Consider the following 17,980-nt stretch of genomic DNA (forward strand, 5'->3'; position numbering starts at 1 on the left):
GGGGGATGAAAAGTACCTGGCTTTTACTAAACATTCCAATCTGCTTTGAGCAGTCTTCTGACTGCTCAAAGAAACCGTTTTGGTTAAAACCTGTTGACCGTATGCGTTTGAATGGTGATGAGTTATTTGATTCACTAGTGTAATAAAAGCTTTCAGCCTCAGTGAAATGGCATATATTTCATTCATCCGCCCTCACCTACTGTCTTTTTTCTCTAGTCACTTCAGTTTGGCTGTCAGCATCAGAATGTTAATATTCTTGAGACCTGGAAGCTGTTTGTTCATATTTCTATAATGTATTTGTTCCAGGTACTGTCATTGCACAATGAGGTTGCCTTAAGTTATGAGCAATTGCTGTTGAAAGTTTTATTTTGGCTTGCAGACTGATCCTAATTCCCATTAAATCGACTTTCTAGGAAGTATGCTTAGGACTGCAGGCTTCAGTGGCAGTGGGAGTAGGTGGGTTAAAGTGCTTTGTCCTTGATTGGGTGTTGCAGTTTTAACACATTTTAATTTAATCTCAGAATTGTATGCCAAGCAAAAGAAAAAGCCAAGGTTTTACTCATACCACATCACACTGATATGAATATATTTTCAAAGAACCAGATTTTGTTTAAGGCTCTATTTAGCCTCATCATATAATGACAAAATTCCTGACAAATGTAGAACAAAAATGCCTGAAGAATTGTGGAATTAAATTGTGGATTACAGATAGAAAGGAAAACTAGGTTGAGACAAAACTAAATCACAGCATAGGGAAGAGCTACAATTTCTAAGGAGGGCAGAAAACAAAATATGAGACAAGTGTTTCATTGAGTAAGTGGCTAATAGATTTTCCTGTAAGTGCTGTGTTCTGTATAAATAACATTTTCTCCCTGTATCAGATGCCTAAGACATGGAAAGGTCACACAGATTCAGAAAAGAGACCCTCTGCAGAAAGTGCGAGGGGGCCATAGCACAGTGGCAGAGCATTTGTTTTGCATGCAGAAGGCCCCAGCTTCAATCTCTGGCTTCTCTGGGTAGAGCTGAGAAAGATTCCCTTCCCGTCTGAAGATGTAGAGAGCTATTGCAAGATGGTGTAGACCAAGGCTGATCAACTTTGGCTCTCCTGCAGAAGTTGCCCTACAGCTCCCATAATCCCTGACTGTTGGCCACTGTGGCTGAAGGCGCTCCTACCCCTGGACTTCAGAGCTGAAGTCCAGGGCCGCCACACCCCCTGGGGCCCCCAAATCCCCTTTAATTTGTCCTGGATGGTGTGGTTTGTGCCCTCAAGAACCTACATGTTAAAAAAAGTGATGCTTGACTTGCGGGGGGGCGGGGCGGGGGATAAGTCCACTGAAATAAAACAAACCAGAAAGCATTTAACATTAGCAGGGCAAAAACCAATCCTGTTGACTAAGGAGGAAGTCCCACAAAGTTCAATAAGGCTTACACTCAGGTAAGGGTGCATAAATACAATGTGGTCATAAACATACATTGATTGACATCCTGATTACATTTACTAGAGGAAGTACTATTTAGTCTTAGAAATTTACTATATTTATCTGAATCTAAGATGACACTGAATTTAAGACACCTCCCCTTAAAAAGGGGTGGGGGGTTATACTTGGTTTTAACCAAAAGGACGAGGACTCTTAATTTAAGGCAACCCTGCCCCCTCAAAAAAAAATAAATCTTATACTGGACAGCAAGTGTTTGATTGCATATAGTAACTATAATCAATATACAATAAAGGTATGTCTGCACATCAATCCCACCGCCTGCATGATTGGCAGAGCTTTCAGAAGTACCAGCACTTCTCATGCTGCATCTCACTGTTTTCCTACAAGGAGCGTATGTTCACAAATGCCTCTCTCTCTCTCTTTAAAAGAGTTAACTAAAAATTCAGTGGATAAACCCCCTTTGAAAGGCATTCTAAAGACAGTCTCCAGCATGTTCCCTTCTGGTGTTAAGAGGACAGGGCAAGGGGTTCTACAGAGAAGAGAGAACAGAGCATGGGGAGGAGATGTCAAATCTAATTGTCCTTCTCTGGACAAAACAAAATGAAGTCATCTTAACTTTGAAACTTTGAACTTTAGCATCTTAACTGCTGTGGACAATGGGCCCCCTACTTTGAATTCCACCCCAGATTCCCTGGTAATGCCTGAGAAGCACCAGGGCTGCCCTTGTGCTGGAACATGATGATGCTTAATGGGGGGGGGGGCTCCAAAGGCCAGGCTCCAGAATTACCTAGGTGCACCTCTGCCTCCCTCTTGCCCATAGCAGCTCCTCCATCCCCATCTGCAGGCATCCACACCCTGCTGCCTGCACCTTCTCAGGTCCGGTCTGTTGAGGCCAGCCAGATAAAGATGAGGGGGGTGGAAGGCTGAGGAGGAGAGGGAAGGTCGCCTGTTGTTGCTAGCAACTGAGGTTTACCTGAGTAAGCAGCTGCAGAGCTTGGTGAAAGCACCGGGCAAGGCGAGAGCCCAAAGCAGGGCTTACCTTTGAGGAAGCACGGCCTGCAGAGCTTAGTGAAAGTGCGTTTTCCCCAAGCTCTGTAGCTGCTTACTCAGAGGTAAATCCCACTTGGCACTTATTTTCAATGAAGTGTTACTGTTGTAAGATCTAATAGGGGTCATTTTTGTATTAGATAAGTGCTTAGATAAGTTAGCCATATTGTGTTAGATAAATGCTTGACATGAGTCCCTTTGACACAGTTCAGGCCTTGGCCTTGGCATGAACTCATGGGCAAATGCTGTCATATAGGTGAATTTCCAAATCCTCCACACTATGTTCAAATTAGATATCCTTTTACGGTGGAACACACACACTCCCACCTTGGGTGCGTCCCAAATCTCTTACTTACGTTCAAATTAGATATCCCTTTTCCTTATTGACCATACAAATTCCTCATCTCACTAGTGAGTAATCTTCCATTCTGTCTCAGATAGCCCCCACCCCTGCTTTGTTTAATTTTAGAGAGTCGGCCTGTCAGCTCAGGCGAACTTCATTTTCACTGAAAAGCAAAGTCTAAAAATGAGAGTACAGTGTTCCGCTTGGAGGGTTGCCCGCCCAATGTTTCTCGCCATGTTCTGCTTTCACCTGCATCTGTCATATTTTCTGGCCAATGACATTAAATGTCAAAAGGTGCAGCAAAATGAATTATAGGTCGATTGGTCAAAACCCCTTTTGGCCAATTATTGTCAAGGAATTGTGGAAAAGTTGATGGGTGGATGATCTGTAGGAAGGTACAAGAAGCCCCATATTGGAACTCAAAAGGGGTCTCAAGTCGGGAAGGAACGGGCAGCTCAGAGACCACCTCAAGCATCACACAGGAAGAGGAGGCAGAGGAGAAAAGGGAAACACAAGGTTCTTTTGGTGAGCCCAGGGGAATTGAAACCACAAGAGGGGAGAGGTTTTAACAATCTTTTTAAAGTGTTAGCTTGAAGAGCTAACTTTTATTGCTTTATTGCTTGGAAAGAGAGAGAGACGTATTTCTTGCTGACGCTGTATGCTGAGATTTATCTGAGTCTGGCAAGAAATAAAACCTTTTGATTAATTTTTATCCCCTCATTCTCGTGTTTTCTTGGATCTTGGGGAGTCCTAACAGCCAAGACCATCAAAAAGAACCCCCAGTTACATTGAGGATTCTGGGATCCCCATCTATTCCTAACCGCAAAGGAATTTGGGGCATCTCGAATCTCTTACACTGTAACTTTAAAGATCCTTTTACATTTTTCTCTGGAAACCAGCAGATTGGATAGGATAGTTTTTTAGTTTTGATCTGACCCTCCAAATCCAAGTCCCTCCACACAGCACCCCACTCTCCTCTTTGCTTACACAGAAGTCCCACTGAGTGCAATACTTACTCCTAAGTAAGTGTGCCTATGCACCTCTCCCAATGTCCTCCTCTACCGCCGCACCACAAGCAGGCACAGTCTGCTTACAGACATCCTTTAGGGTAACTCCTCAGTCAGTAGTACTGTTGAGTAATTTTGTCAGGATGTCAGCTGTTGTTTTTTAATGTGCTTGAAAGGGACAAGAAAGCTCCCACCACAAGATCACTCTTTAGAAATATTGACTGACCTGAAGAAAACTACTCCATTCCATTGAAATTAAGAGACAACACCTAGCATGTCTTTTTAATTTCAGTGGGACTACTTAGAATAGTTGTTCTCAAGTCAGTCATCAATATTAACATTGTCCCCAAGCTGCAACAACATAGGAAGAGTGTTGAAGGAGCAATCCAAAGCGGTTGGTCTGGGCCAGATTCCTGTTTTTCACAGTGACCAGTAAGATGCTTCTAGGAAACCTCTCCCCCATTCCTGCCCCCACTCCCGCAACTGGTATTCATAGCTATTCCATTTAACTACCTTGGCAGATAGCTGCTGAAAGACCTCTCCTTCATGGCTCCCTGTTATTTCACTTTGTAAACAACTCCTGTTTATACTTTTAAAGAATAAAAACCTTGGCCACATATTGGCATAAAGACACATTTTATTTCCATTGACGAAAGTGGTCATTATAAAAGCCAAAGGCCCAAAGCCACCTTTAAAAAATTTATTATTTTGACCTTTGTCCTAAGGCCTTTGTCCCAGATCTTCAGATGGTAAAACAATGATTTTCCATCACCACCACCCCACTGGTACCATTCAGAATCTGAACTGCCAGAAATGGAGCTGAGTGGTCTGCATAATGAAAACTAATCTGGTATTTCTGAGGCTGGGGCTCCCTACGAGTCAAGGCTGGTACTGCCACACTATAGTACTGGTTGAGCCATAGCTGTCGTCTTCTGTTGATTCAGGGAGAGAATACTCAGTGACTTTGTGCAACTGTTTCTGGATTTGGTGGCTCACAAAATGGGGCCTCCCAGGGTCCCCAATCAGCACTTTAGTCCCATGAACATAAGCATATTTCTTCAGCCACTGATGAAGACCATCTGCAAGCTCGTCCTCATAAAACATGTCCCCTAGGACAATAAGATCCCAGCTGTCCATCTCCGTGCCAATCAGGTTCTCCGTTCGAACAGGAAAGGGATTCAGATTATTCAGTTCACAGTTCAGCACCATGGCAGCTCCTGCAACTGAGAGGAAGGAAACAAAAAAGATCACTGGGGAAATCTCACCTGGTGTAGTCCATGGTCTCGTGGTACACATTATCCTCTTGCAGAGACAGGCTGACCATAAGACATGGGGAACTGAAATAGTTTGGGAGATTCCGAACAGGAGAAAAAGAGGTACGGGACAGCAGTTTCCACAGCTTCTGCGGGTTTTGTTAAGCTTCTTCAGCAGTTAGGTTAATTCAGGACATCTCCACAATAGCATGGGGGTGATGGGAGTTGTAGTCTAACAATATCTGGGGAACAAACATTAGGAACCTCTGCTCTATTGAAGAAGACTTTCCCTACCAACATGACTTCAACTATATACTTTGAGGGCTCTGTGGGGAGGATATTTAGCTAAAAAGCCACATCAGTTGCTTTCTTCAAACAACTGTAGAGGGAGACTGACCCAACAATTCATGGCTGTGACTGTGATCAGATGGTACCAAATGCTAGCGTGTTCCATCACATTTTGGTAGTTTCTGCTATCAGAACAGGAGCTGGCTGACCTTATGTCCCCATAAAGAGCTGGCACAACCTTATGTACCCAATGAAATGTAGTATTTGTGCTGTTGCACAAGAACGCTGTTGTGCCAGTGTAAAAATTGCACAAACGAAGTTCTGTGGTTGTTAAAATGGCTGTGCATACAACTCCACTTCACACAACTCCATTTGCATAATTTTTGTGTTTGCGCAGCAGCATGAACATTACATTCCACCGCATGTGCCTAACCTACTTCACAGGGTTGTTGTAAGGAGAAACTTAAGTATGTAGTACACCGCTCTGGGCTCCTTGGAGAAAGAGCAGGATATAAATGTAAAAAACATACAGACAGACAGACAGACACTACACTGAAGAGGGTGCGGGCCAGTGTTATATTGCATAGTCTGGAAGGGAAGCAAATTCCCAACTCTCAGTAACATATTTTAAGCACTGTACTGTACTTAGAAGCCACCTAATGGCGCAGCAGGAAATGACTTGACTAGCAAGCTAGAAGCTGCCAGTTCAAATCCCCACTGGTATGTTCCTCGAGGCAATGGTAAGCCCCTCCTGTATTCTACCAAAGACAACCACAGGGCTCTGTGGTCGCCAGGAGTCAACACTGATTCAACGGCACACTTTACTTTTACTATACTTAGAACCCAATCACATTTTAACCCCAGTTAAATGGCCAGGAGGAGCAGAGTATTGTGGGATGGATGCCCTGCTCCCCCTGGCTATTCTTAAAAAGGCAAATATCAAATAAAGCCTTTGCTTTTTAAAAACGACTTCTTCCGGCTCTCCCCCACTTTCTTTACAGAAGAGCCTTCAGTGCTGGTCGAAGGAGTAGCGACGGCACCAAAGGCCTGCTGTTGGCGGCATAGCAGGGCCAGCACTTGAGTGAAGGTGCGGCCCTGAAAAACACTTATCAGGCCAGTAGGGCCAGTGCCAAAGGCCGCCGGTGGAGGCACAGAGACACAGCCCTGAAGACTGCCCATCGGTGGTGCCGTAGCAAGGAACAGGGCCATCGGGGTGTGTGTGTGTGGGGTGACCCAGAGAAGTGGCAGCCAGTCTCTTCACACTTTGAATGTAGAAGTCGGGGGTTGCTTTCCAATAGCATTATTGGTAAAATGTTGGGTCAATGATAATGATTCGGAGCGTGTGTTGGGGAGGCCGTATTCCCCCTCCCCCAGTATTTTTGTGGGGGACTCGTTATGGGATCGGCACTGATCCGATTTTTCTGGTGGTGCACAAACTGACTTGCTACCTTGGAACTTTGAAACATGCTGTGGCCTCATAGGGTCCTCCCTCCCGATGAAATGAGATTTGAGAGGGAATCTCTTACTAGGATCAGTATCGTTGGCAACAACCAAGGATGCCCCACTCATCGTGGACGCGATGGCTGTTGCTCCACAGCCACTGCCAATATCTAAAACTTTCTTATTTCTGACAATGTTGGGGTTATCCAGGATATATCTATTTAGAAAAACAAAGATAGCAAAATTAAAAAAGGCATTCATTGCAAATGTGTTGCATCAGCCTATTTCAACATTTTCAAACCAATTTGGACAGATTCTGTAAGCAGCGACATTTTAATTTCTAAATGAGTTAGAATTGGGCCCTTTGATGTGGAAGCCTTCTTAATCCCAGATGGGTGGGAGTTATTAATACCATAATAATATAATTTGTATGAATTTGAACATAACATGTGAATAATGGTGATGTCTAGCATTCTTAAAACTTAAAAAAAATTAATTGAAAATCAATGGCTGGACTGATCTCCATTAACATCCACACATTTAATGCTAGTATCATGCAGGAATTCCATGTGAGATTTCAGGGCTTTCTGCCCAGCCATTTGGGAGGTATTGATATTTTTTCGTTTCTAGTTTGAAATTCAGAGATGAGATCTGATTTGTCTCATGGATGAACGATATTTTGGGGGAGGATGCGTCTAAGCTTTAATAATCTATCATAGAGCAATAAGCAAATTATGCCTTTCCTCTGCGGAAAATACTATAAAAGATTGAGCCATAGCATTGGGTGTTGTCAAATTCACATCAGAACTCTGCTTGATAACCTGACCACCCCATACTGATACTGATTGCTGTTTTGAGGCTTTGATCTCCAAATTTGACTTTGAGTGATGAGCAATGGAGGCTGGTGCGGACGCTGCTGGGGGGCAGGGGTATGCACAAAACCGGCTTGCCCACTTCGGTTCTAGTCTGGACTGGACTCACACCGGACCGGGCATGTTTGGTTTTGTGCACCCCTGAACCCCACTCCCACACAGTTTGGCTCGGGTTTGAGCTGGTCCGGGGTTTGAAAAGTTTTGTTTAAAAATAATAATAATAATAACTCAACACCAGGCCTGGGGTAATTTTGCCACCTCCAGGAGGTGCTGCCATGGCCATGGTGGGGGCAGTATCTGAAGCTTCGCCCTCCATCCCCTGGCCTCCCCCAGTTTTTCTGGGCCTTCAGGCTCTTGTTGGCCCTTTCCTGGTTTGCAGCGGCCATTTTAAAGGCCATTATAAAAGCATGTGCATGGGCTATTTGCTTGCAGAGGTCCCGGGCATGCAAATAGCCCATGCATATGCACGGTGGCCTTCAAAATGGCCACCGTGAGCCAGGAGAGGGATGGATGGAGGCTGGTTGGGAGAGGGGGAAGCTTCAAAGACACACACACACACACAGCTGCAGCCACAGCAGCACCCCCCAGAGGTGGCAACATTACTCCAGGCCTGGCAGTGAGTTATTAAAAAAAATTTTTTTTTAACTTTTCAAACCCTGGACCGGCTCCAAGCCAGCCCAGGGGGTTTGGCTTGAGGTCAAGCCAAACCAGGCCTGGCCTGGCTTGATGGTGAACTGGCTCAACCTCAAGCCGGTTCGCACATCTCCACCAAGAGGGGACGGCAGGAGGCACCTTTAACTATAAATTAGTAGATGCGTACCTCTCCTCCCGCCGCACCCGTTCAGAGCAGCAACACACCACCCAGCATTTGCTGTGGTGGAGGATTGGCTCTGCCACTCAGCTGGTGGAGGCCATTTGTGTGGCCAGCAAATGGCCTCCATGCTTGTGCAGATGCCAGCTGAGTGGTGGAGCCGATCCTCTGCTGCAGCAGGTTCTGGGTGACACACCGCTGCTCTGAACAACTTTTAGGTGTGGCAGGAGGAGAGGTAAGCATCTACTAATTTAGGTGGGGCAGGAGGGAGGGGGGCAGGAGGGAGGGGGGCAGGAGGGGTGTAACAGCATGCCCCCAAAGAGCGCACAGATGCTCTGTGCAGGTTGGCTAGTAGTGAATTAATTCATAACTAGCAGACCCGGTGCATAGCACCTGCGCCGCTAGTTTGTCTCTGCCCAGCTAAGCTCTGCCGCTTTCTCTCCCCGTTGCTTCCCCCCCTCTGCCCAAGTTCGTTCCCTGCTGCTTTTCCCCTCACTTCCACCCCAATCCATTCCCCGTCCTTCCGGAGGTCCCCCTCCTCCCGTCACCAGCAGCTTTTTCTCCTTGCCCCCCCCCCCGGCAGCGCTTTCTCTCCCCACCGGGCTCCCTCCCTCCCTGCCATTTCTGCCCGCCTGCCTCCTCTGCCAGGGCCCGCCAGCGCAGGACTCCCTCGTGGGGCCGCTGTCCGCCACCATTATTTCTCCCCGCTGCTTCCTCCCGCCTCCTCATCCCACCTCATTGCCGCCGCCATTCTCTTTCCAGATCCTTTTGTACTAAACATCTGTATGATAATGTGTATAGTAGATTTTGTTAGACCAGGGGTTGCCAACCTGTGGTACTCCAGATTCTGATGAACTACAAGTCCCATAATCCCCAGCCACAATAAATTGTAGCTGGGGGTGAGGGGAGTTGTAGTTCATCAACATCTGGAGTACCATAGGTTGGGAACACCTGTGTTTGACAATAAAAGTTATGCAGAAGAGAGGAAAAGAGCCCACACTTACATTGTTCGGACAATCCCTGGAATAAAATAATTCCATGGAGCTCTGTTTCACATTACAAGGTAAGCCTTGTTAAGATAAATTCACATTCTTGGCTGGAAAGCCCAACTCACATGGAAGAGTTCTCATACTTGACACACTCATACAACATAATGTCTGAATAGGGCTAGTGATGTGAGCAGAAGTGCTCTTACCCCTGGACTTCGGGGCCGAAGCCCAGGGCCTCCACACCCCTTGGGGGCCCCAAATGCTCTTTAGTCTGTCCTGGGTGGTGTGGTCGCCATGCTGCTGGCACGCACTGCGCCAGGCACTTGAGTGTGATTGTGACCTGCGCTGGGTGCTTTAGCGGGCGTGGGGGTGGGAAAAGAAATCTGTGGGATGGGAATATGTTAAGTTGTGTGTTGAAATGTTTCTGCTAATGGATATTTGCAGAATATACTTGCTTTATATTTATATAGTATATAAATATACTTGCTTTATATTCCCACATTCTTATGAGTTCAATTGCTGTTTGTGCCCTCAAGAACCCATGTGCTAAAAGTAGTGTGTTAGTGTGTGTGTGTGTGTGTGTCACAGTGTGTTTGTGTGTGTCGGAGGGTGGGGGAGGATGATGCTTAACTTGCAGTGGGGCAGCCTCCAAAGGCCTATAGGTCCAAGCTCTAAAATTATTTAAGTGCACCTCTGGATGTGAGAATATCCCAAGAGAGCAATCAATCAGATGCAGCTAACTCAGAGACTGAGACAAGCCTTGGATGGTTGGAGAGAACAACTCCTGAAACATCCCAGTGAGAGAAAACAACAGAAACCAGCAAAGGGCATGTAATGTTGATCCACATTACAAATGTTGCCCATTTCTGTTTGGATTTAAACACATTGCTTTTAGTGATAATGTCAACAGATAAAAGGCAGTTACAAAGGTTGATATTAAATGCAAAGTAGGAAACAAACATTATAACCCCTGCTAACTGGGCAAAGAGGCACCTTTTACTGTGGTGATTCTCTTTATTTAGCAGGGGGAGAGTAACTGGCCCTATCCACCCCCAGCACAGTACTTCCAGTGACTGTTGCTGTTGCTTTATACTGAAATGAAATCTCCATTAAACATTCTGGCCACTTCTGGCCAAGGAGGGAATGGGGCGGCAGGGAGTCTTTACAAATGGAGCACCGGGGGGGGGGAGCGGAGGGGGGGGTAAGTGCACCTCCCCTGCCCTTAAAGTTGCCCCCACTGCCGCCTTCGAATCTCCGAACCGCCCGGTGTTTGAACCTGTTCGGAGGCCTGTAAAAGGGCCTCCAAACAGGTTCATGCACAGGGAACAATGCTTGCAACCACAAGACCAGCTCTCCTCCCCGAAGTTCTCTCTTGCCAGATTTGTGTGCATATTATACTGCCTATATGCCTTATTTATTTATTTAAACAAAAAAGCACTAACAGCTGGAATGTGATCTACCTGTTGTGTGTTAATTGCTTTACAAAAATAGGTAACCTCTCAAAAGAAGAGGGACCTAGGCTGAAGCTTGGGCGAAAGCCATTCATTTTGAGTTGTTCACTAACCTTAAACACCTGGAAACTGACAGCTGTTAGTTACTGAGTAGCGTGAAAAGGGCCTTCTGTATGTGTCCAGAAATACTATTTTGTCTTGCATATTCCATAGAACTAAAACCAAGTTGCAGGGCTCACTCCGGCTCAAAACAAACCCTATTTCACTGAGAAAAAGAAATTTCACTGACAAATAGTTATTTTTAAAAGGAACTCTCAATGAGAGAGAGAAGCTAGTCTTCCATTATTCAGGTTGTAGGAGCCTTCTTGTGCTCATACCTGGATAGTCCTTGGCCTCCTGGCCAGTAGATTGCCCAGTAGGGGTCCCCATAAGGCCACAAGGACGCTTTTTCTTTCCAGAATCGGCAACGAGGGGTCAGAAGCCGCAGGCTTATTTCCGGAGTCAGGTGCCCATTGCTGGTAATTTCCGTCACCTCTTCCAGAAATGATCTCACTTCTGGATCTAGGGATTCCCCAGAAGTCCTCCAAAGGTAGCGTCTCCAAAGCAAGCAGCCACTTCTATTCTTTTGCTTTAAAGCTTTTCTGAAAAGGTCTCCATCACAGAAGTGTATCAATTGTCTCCAGCCCCAGAAAATCATGCTGTCGCCCTCTTAGCAGACTTCTTCCAAGCTTCTGTTCAGGGCTTTAGGAATGTTTGCCTGGAACACAGGGTGACCAATGGGTGACAGTTCCTGAAAAGCAAATAACAGATGTTTCCACTGTACATGAAGTCATCAGTTAATTGCTCTGCACAAATTCGTCCTGAGGATGGAAGGTAGCCCTTTCATGGGCTAACAATATTGTAGCCAGGTGTTGTTGTTGTCATCACTGTCTTATGATTTTTAAAAAATTTAAAAATGTTTTGTATTGAATTTTATGTTTTCTATTTTCTATTTTCATTTGTCCTGTTTTATTTATTAATTTATTATTTATTTTTGCATTTATATACCACCTTTCGTTAAAAAGATAACCCCAAGGCGGTTTACAAAAGTTAAAAACATACAATAAAAAGACAATAAAAACATCATGTTAAAAGTATAAAAACAATACAACAAATACAAATATGTGTGTTTATTGGATGTTGTTTATGATTGTGTTATTGTGAGCCACCCAAAGAAAAATTTGTTATGGGGTGGCTAACAAATAAAGCATATTATTATTTATTTACAGGCTTTTATGCAAGTATTTTATGAACAGATGAAGAAGTCATATATTAATTATTAATTGTTATTATTAAGGATGTTTATATACATGCTTTTCAAGTTCTCAAAGCTATTTACTTACTTATATACTTCTCCAAGTATAGGCTGCTACCCCGGGCAAAAGCTCTTTCCCCAGCCCAATACCAGAGGTCTTGTAAACTCAGGGGCTTTCAGTCTTGGTTTTTCCAGACATTGGACTACATCTCCCATCATCCATATCATCTGAGGACAGGCAAAACGTCCAACAGGTGAGGTCTTTCCAACCATGGTAATGCAAACAAGGAAAAAAGCATCATTGCCTGAGTTTCTGGCTGGGTGGACAGTCATGAGTGAGGCTATATAATGAGGTGAATAATGAAATTGCTGTTAAGCAATTTAAAACTAGCTCAATCAAGGCCTGAAATACCTGCAATCCTTTAGCACTATTCAGACATATATTGTACCTGTGTTCAGATGTCGGTAAACAAATAAATGTTTTTGTACCTGCATTCATTTTAAAGTGAACCTAGGTACAGACCCCTTCAAATACAAGATACAGATAGGAAGTATATTGCTGTACCTGCATTCAGCTTAACATGCGAAGAACTGTCTGTACCTGCATACAGATCTGCACCTGTGTACATTGTACACAGATTGTACAAGTGTTGCACTTAATCTGTGAACAGGTATGTTAGGCATCTCTGGCAACTTTTAAAAAGGCACTGAAGACACATTTGTTCACCCAGGTTTTGAATAAGATTTATACTTTTAAGTTTGTAATGTTGGGTTTTAAAGGATTAAAAGGTTTCAATGTTTTAATCATTTTTAATTTTGTTTAAATTTGTATTGTTTTTGTTGTACACCACCCAGAGATGTAGGTTTTGGCCTGTATATAAATATGTTAAATAAATAAATAGGTTCAAATAAGGCCAGAGATCAAAGTGTTGGACTAGGGCCGGGGACACCTGAGTTCAAATCAAATCCCCGTCCAGCCATGAAACTCACTGAGTGACTCTGGGCCAGCCACTTACCTCTCAGCCTAACCTACGCCACAGGGCTGTTGTGAGGATAAACATCACCATGTTTACTGCTCTGAGCTCCACGCAGGAAGAGCATTGCAACACCACTATATCCAGTGCATGTTGATGAATAATTAAATTCCACTGAATCAAGACATACATATTCTACTATGTACTAGTTTGTGGTCAAGTTACCTAAACCAGAAGTAGTAAGTTGAGTTTTGTGTTGTTGGTTGTTTTTGTTTTTGTTGTTGTTGTTTAATTGATTAGGGATGTTTGGGAGAAGATGGTAAAAATAAGCAGCAATAATAATCTGCAGTACTCACTACAGAGTATAAATACTAAGACAAATAGCTTTACAAATCATATAAAACATCCATTCAGAGAGGAAAAATTCTGAACACTTAAAACCTAGCAGAAACACAGCACTTTTCCAGGGCAATCAAGGCACACTTCCTCAGAAGGAAGCCCCGTTGTGTTCAACGGGGCGTACTCTCTATGCAGACTGCAGCCTCCTTACTGGTGGGGAGAAAACATCCACGACGAGCAGTAATAAAATCTGAACATATAATACCTTTGCTTCTATTTGGGCTACCTGAGCGTAGAACTTATGTACAAAATCATGCTTCCCCTTCGTGCGTTGAACGGCAACTCACGCTTTTAACTGGTGCTGAAAGCAACCACCCATTCCTCTTAGGAATCCGTTTCCCGGCGCACGCTCAGTGACGCTACCATCATCAAGCTTGCTTCTAGCATAGTAATCGCAGAAGTTAAAAAAGCGTTGTTCAGAGCCTTTACTTCCGGTCTCCATTTGAACGCCGCCATATGCGGGGCAAGAGCAAAGCCAATCTCCGAGAAACCCCATTTCTACTGCGCCCTTTCCTATGTTGTTTTGTTTTCCCGCACTCTCACTTGGGAACCCGTAATCGCGATTGCTCTTTTGAGCTAGTTTCTAAGCACGCTTCTAATTTGTGCATCTTTTGCACAAGGGTTCTGATCTAGTCTTTACTTTGTGCTAAGGTTTTTATCTTTAATGCAGGGTGGGGGCTCTGTCTGTACCTGCGCATTTAACCGTACTTTAAACTCAAATCTTTAGCAGGTGAATTTTCCCGCTCGCATAAGTGGTAGGGAAATGTCCGTGTTAGACTGATTGAAAAGGCACAGGAGAAGCAAGGTCTGGAGTAGAGGTGGTAGTTTTATCACCTCTGCTTAGCTTATGAAGGGCAGATTCACACAATTGCTTTCACCTCACTGAGAAGGTTGTATAGTAAACTCAAGTCACGTGAACAACAATAACTAAATGTACGGTAGGTTTTCCGCCAGCATTGAGGTTGTGTGTTGCAGAAGAAATTCCGATGCATATTGGATCAACTGTAACACTCCTTCCTGTAATGTGGATGTCACTGTGAGGTAATTGCAAAAACGTGTGAATGTGAGAAAGAGAGTGTGTGCTCATCTTCCAAACGATTCAAGGCTCAAGATGCCTGTCCATCTTTCACAGAACCATAATTTTATTTATTTATTTAAAATATTTCTATACTGCCCAAAACTTGTGTCCCTGGGCAGTTTACAATGAAAATCATTTATTATTATTATTACTTTTACATTTATATCCCACTCTTCCTCCAAGGACCCCAGAGCGGTGTACTACATACTTGAGTTTCTCTTTCACAACAACCCTGTGAAGTAGGTTAGGCTGAGAGAGAAGTGACTGGCCCAGAGTCACCCAGCTAGTTTTTAACAATTAAATCATTTAAAACATTTAAAACCCAGTATTCAAATTTTTTAAACTATAAATCTAATTAAAAGCCTTGGTGAATAAATGTACCTTCAGTGCCTTTTAAAAAGTTGCCAGAGATTGAGAGGCTCTTATTTCAACAGGAAGTGCATTCCAAAGTCCAGGGGCAGCACCAAAGAAGGCCCCTTCCAAGCAGCCACCAAACAAGTTGGTGGCAACTGCAGACGAACCTCTCAGAAGACGTTCTCTTAAATACCCAGGGCCTAAGCTGTTTAGAGCTTTATATGTAATAACCAGCACCTTGTATTTTGCCCAAAATGTATTGGCAGCCAGTGTAGTTCTTTCAACACAGGAGTAATATGGTCTCTCCGAGATGACCCAGAGACCAACCTAGCTGCTGCATTCTGGACCAACTGCTGTTTCCAGACTACATACAAAGGCAGCCCCACATATAGTGCATTGCAGTAATCCCGCCCAGCGGTTACCAGCATATGTACTACCATTTCGAGGTCGTTCATCTCGGTTAGGCTTGAGCCCGAAACATTTCGGCGGCCATTGAAAAGGCCGCCGAAACGTTTCGGGTGGTGGGGGCGATTCGGCGTTTCGGCGCCGGCGGGGGTAGGGCTTTAAGGGCGGGGGAGAGTGTACTCACCCCCCCGCCGCATTTCCCCCGCCGGCGCTCTCGGAATTAGAAGCCCCTCGGGACGGCAGCGTTCCTCCCTGCCGTCCCGTCGCCCCCGTCGGCCGGAAGTGGCCGGAAGTCCCGTTTGCGCGTGCGCCCGTCATGCGCGCGCGCGGCCGTACGCGCGCGCGCATGACGGGCGCACGCGCAAACGGGACTTCCGGCCACTTCCGGCCGACGGGGGCGACGGGACGGCAGGGAGGAACGCTGCCGTCCCGAGGGGCTTCTAATTCCGAGAGCGCCGGCGGGGGAAATGCGGCGGGGGGGGTGAGTACACTCTCCCCCGCCCTTAAAGCCCTACCCCCGCCGTGCCGAACAACCTTTCGTGCACATCCCTAATCTCGGTACCACTGTTATGACTAATCTATGCTCTAAATGCTGTGTGCAAGCTTTTGAGTGATGCAGCACTCCTCAGGCTGCATGTTCAAAACAATAAAAATAAAAGAAATGCCCTGTATCTGGCTGTACTTATCACATTTTTGTATGGCAATCAAACCCATCCTTGTTTATAATGGTCATCTTTGTGGATCAATTTAAACTGATTTCTTTATTTTAATCAAGTATTAATTATGTCATTTATTACTACACTGTTTAATGGATTGTCTTCTTATTATTTCATTACGATGATGAATGCATACCACTTATAAAGAAAAAGATCACAAAGATTTTTCCCTGTCTCCAAAGGACTCAACAGTCTAAAAATAAACAAGGGAGACTGCAGTAACAGCCACTAGAAGGAACTCTCTGCCAGGTTGGATAGAGACACGTGCTCTCCTACCGAGGAGAGCCTTCCATTTAAAGGGTGCTCCTCCCTGCAGTTAGTTTAACACCCAAACTCATTACATGCTGAGTTAAGGTATAACGTGGAACTGTGCCTTAAGTTTCTACACAGTTCATGCTCGAGACAATTTTTAAGAGTTCTTAGCATATATAAGTTTTTCTCATTCTATTTTTTAACCATTTCAAAGTGGTGCACCGCTTTCGGAAACACTGCAATACCGAAACAATGCTTGGCGCGGATGGAGCAAGCTACCAAACCAACGCCCACTTTCAAAAACCTGTTAATATATTCAGCTCTCAATAGAAAGCTTATCAGATATTACGCTGATAAGAACAGAAACTTACACTTGATCTTAGCCGTTAGGCCGAGAAGCGATAGCCGGCTAGAACAAAAACCCACCTACCCTGGTTTTTCTGAATCCTTACACGTCATGGTGAACCAAAAATCTACACTGACTGTGCATGCCCCTCCCTCTTTATGCGACCCTCTCTCAGTTTATCTGGCTGTTTTGCTCCCTTCTTCTCACCTGAAGTTCTAGAACGCTTCCCCTAGCCGACTTTATTCCGCCCCAGAAACGTCTCGTCTCCTTATTTGCATATGCTAATTAGAAAAAAAGCCAGGCAGCAAGGTAGCTGCAGTTCCCATAGCGACCACCAGGGTCTGCTCTTTTTCTTTCCTGGGACGGAATGGAAGCAGCAAGCCTTTGCTTTCTCTTCCCATTCTATTCTCTAACACTTATTAAGTACATATTAAGGCACGCACGGCTTCCAGATACAGGAAGACACCAGCCACAGACCCTGGAAGCAAGCGAGACTGTGCTGGGGTTAAATAAAAGAAAGGGCTCGCACAAACCTAATGCCTTTTTGTCCAGTTAGCAGGAATTTCAGGGTGATAAATTCGGATTGGAAGTATTCCGAGTTTAAAATTAGGGTTGCCAATATTTTTATAGGCTCTGTTCCTATGCCTTTAACAGCAGTGCGACATGTATAAATTGAGCAAGTGAAGCTTGTGTGTGCTTTCCACCAGAGCTAGATTAACCTAGTAGCAAAAGTAGCATTTGCTACGGGCCCCGCAATTTTGAGGGCCCCGCACTAAATGTTTGCAAGCTTTTCTTCTTTTCCTATAACCTCTTCTCGTGTCTGGAGATCTCTCCTCTCTGCTTCTGCAATCCACCCTAGGTGGGAAAAGAGCCATGCGGTCATAGTGCTCACAGGTCACCCAGCCCTCGCAGCTTCACTCATTCCTGTTGAAGGGAAAATTCGCTTTTCTGCCCAGGTAGTGCTCCAGATGGAGAAAAGCTGGGAATGCTGCAGCAGCCGAAGGAAATAACCTGTCCATTGGCTCTTAGAAATTTCTTGTCACGCTCGCTTTAGGGCCCTTCTATAACATATGCTACAGGCCGCACACTAGCTTAATCCGGCCCTGCTTTCCACAAAAAGCATCCCCTGTGCATATCATATGTGTGCATATCAGGCTGCTGTTTTAGGAGTACTGGTAAGAACTATGTTAGCAACCCTAGTTAAAATAGGACTAGTGTGGTG

The 17,980-nt window shown here is 44.8% G+C and overlaps 1 protein-coding gene and 1 non-coding gene across 28 annotated transcripts in view; both read right to left on the reverse strand.

Moving 5' to 3' along the window:
* Positions 1 to 4,455: 4,455 nt before the first annotated feature.
* ETFBKMT (electron transfer flavoprotein subunit beta lysine methyltransferase) overlaps positions 4,456 to 17,980 on the reverse strand; it is a 32,658-nt gene continuing 19,133 nt past the window's right edge. For 5 of the 27 annotated variants that reach the window (XM_053253521.1, XM_053253506.1, XM_053253519.1 and 2 more), the window contains 3 exons: positions 11,318 to 11,730; positions 6,826 to 7,034; positions 4,456 to 5,059 (listed from right to left, as the gene is read on the reverse strand). In XM_053253521.1, coding sequence (XP_053109496.1) covers positions 4,716 to 5,059; positions 6,826 to 7,034; positions 11,318 to 11,637 — 873 coding nt within the window. In that variant the 5' untranslated portion in view covers positions 11,638 to 11,730 and the 3' untranslated portion in view covers positions 4,456 to 4,715. Of the gene's footprint in view, positions 5,060 to 6,825; positions 7,035 to 11,317; positions 11,731 to 12,322; positions 12,496 to 13,250; positions 13,269 to 13,812; positions 14,088 to 16,783; positions 16,962 to 17,980 lie in introns of those variants that run through there. The other 22 variants (XM_053253507.1, XM_053253510.1, XM_053253525.1 and 19 more) reach the window with 20 other exon arrangements.
* Positions 16,624 to 16,815, reverse strand: LOC128328632 (U2 spliceosomal RNA). Its single transcript, XR_008309348.1, has one exon. It is a non-coding gene; the product is annotated as a U2 spliceosomal RNA (small nuclear RNA).

The sequence above is a fragment of the Hemicordylus capensis genome, chromosome 5 (assembly GCF_027244095.1).
Source record: "Hemicordylus capensis ecotype Gifberg chromosome 5, rHemCap1.1.pri, whole genome shotgun sequence".
Taxonomy (NCBI): Eukaryota; Metazoa; Chordata; class Lepidosauria; order Squamata; family Cordylidae; genus Hemicordylus; species Hemicordylus capensis.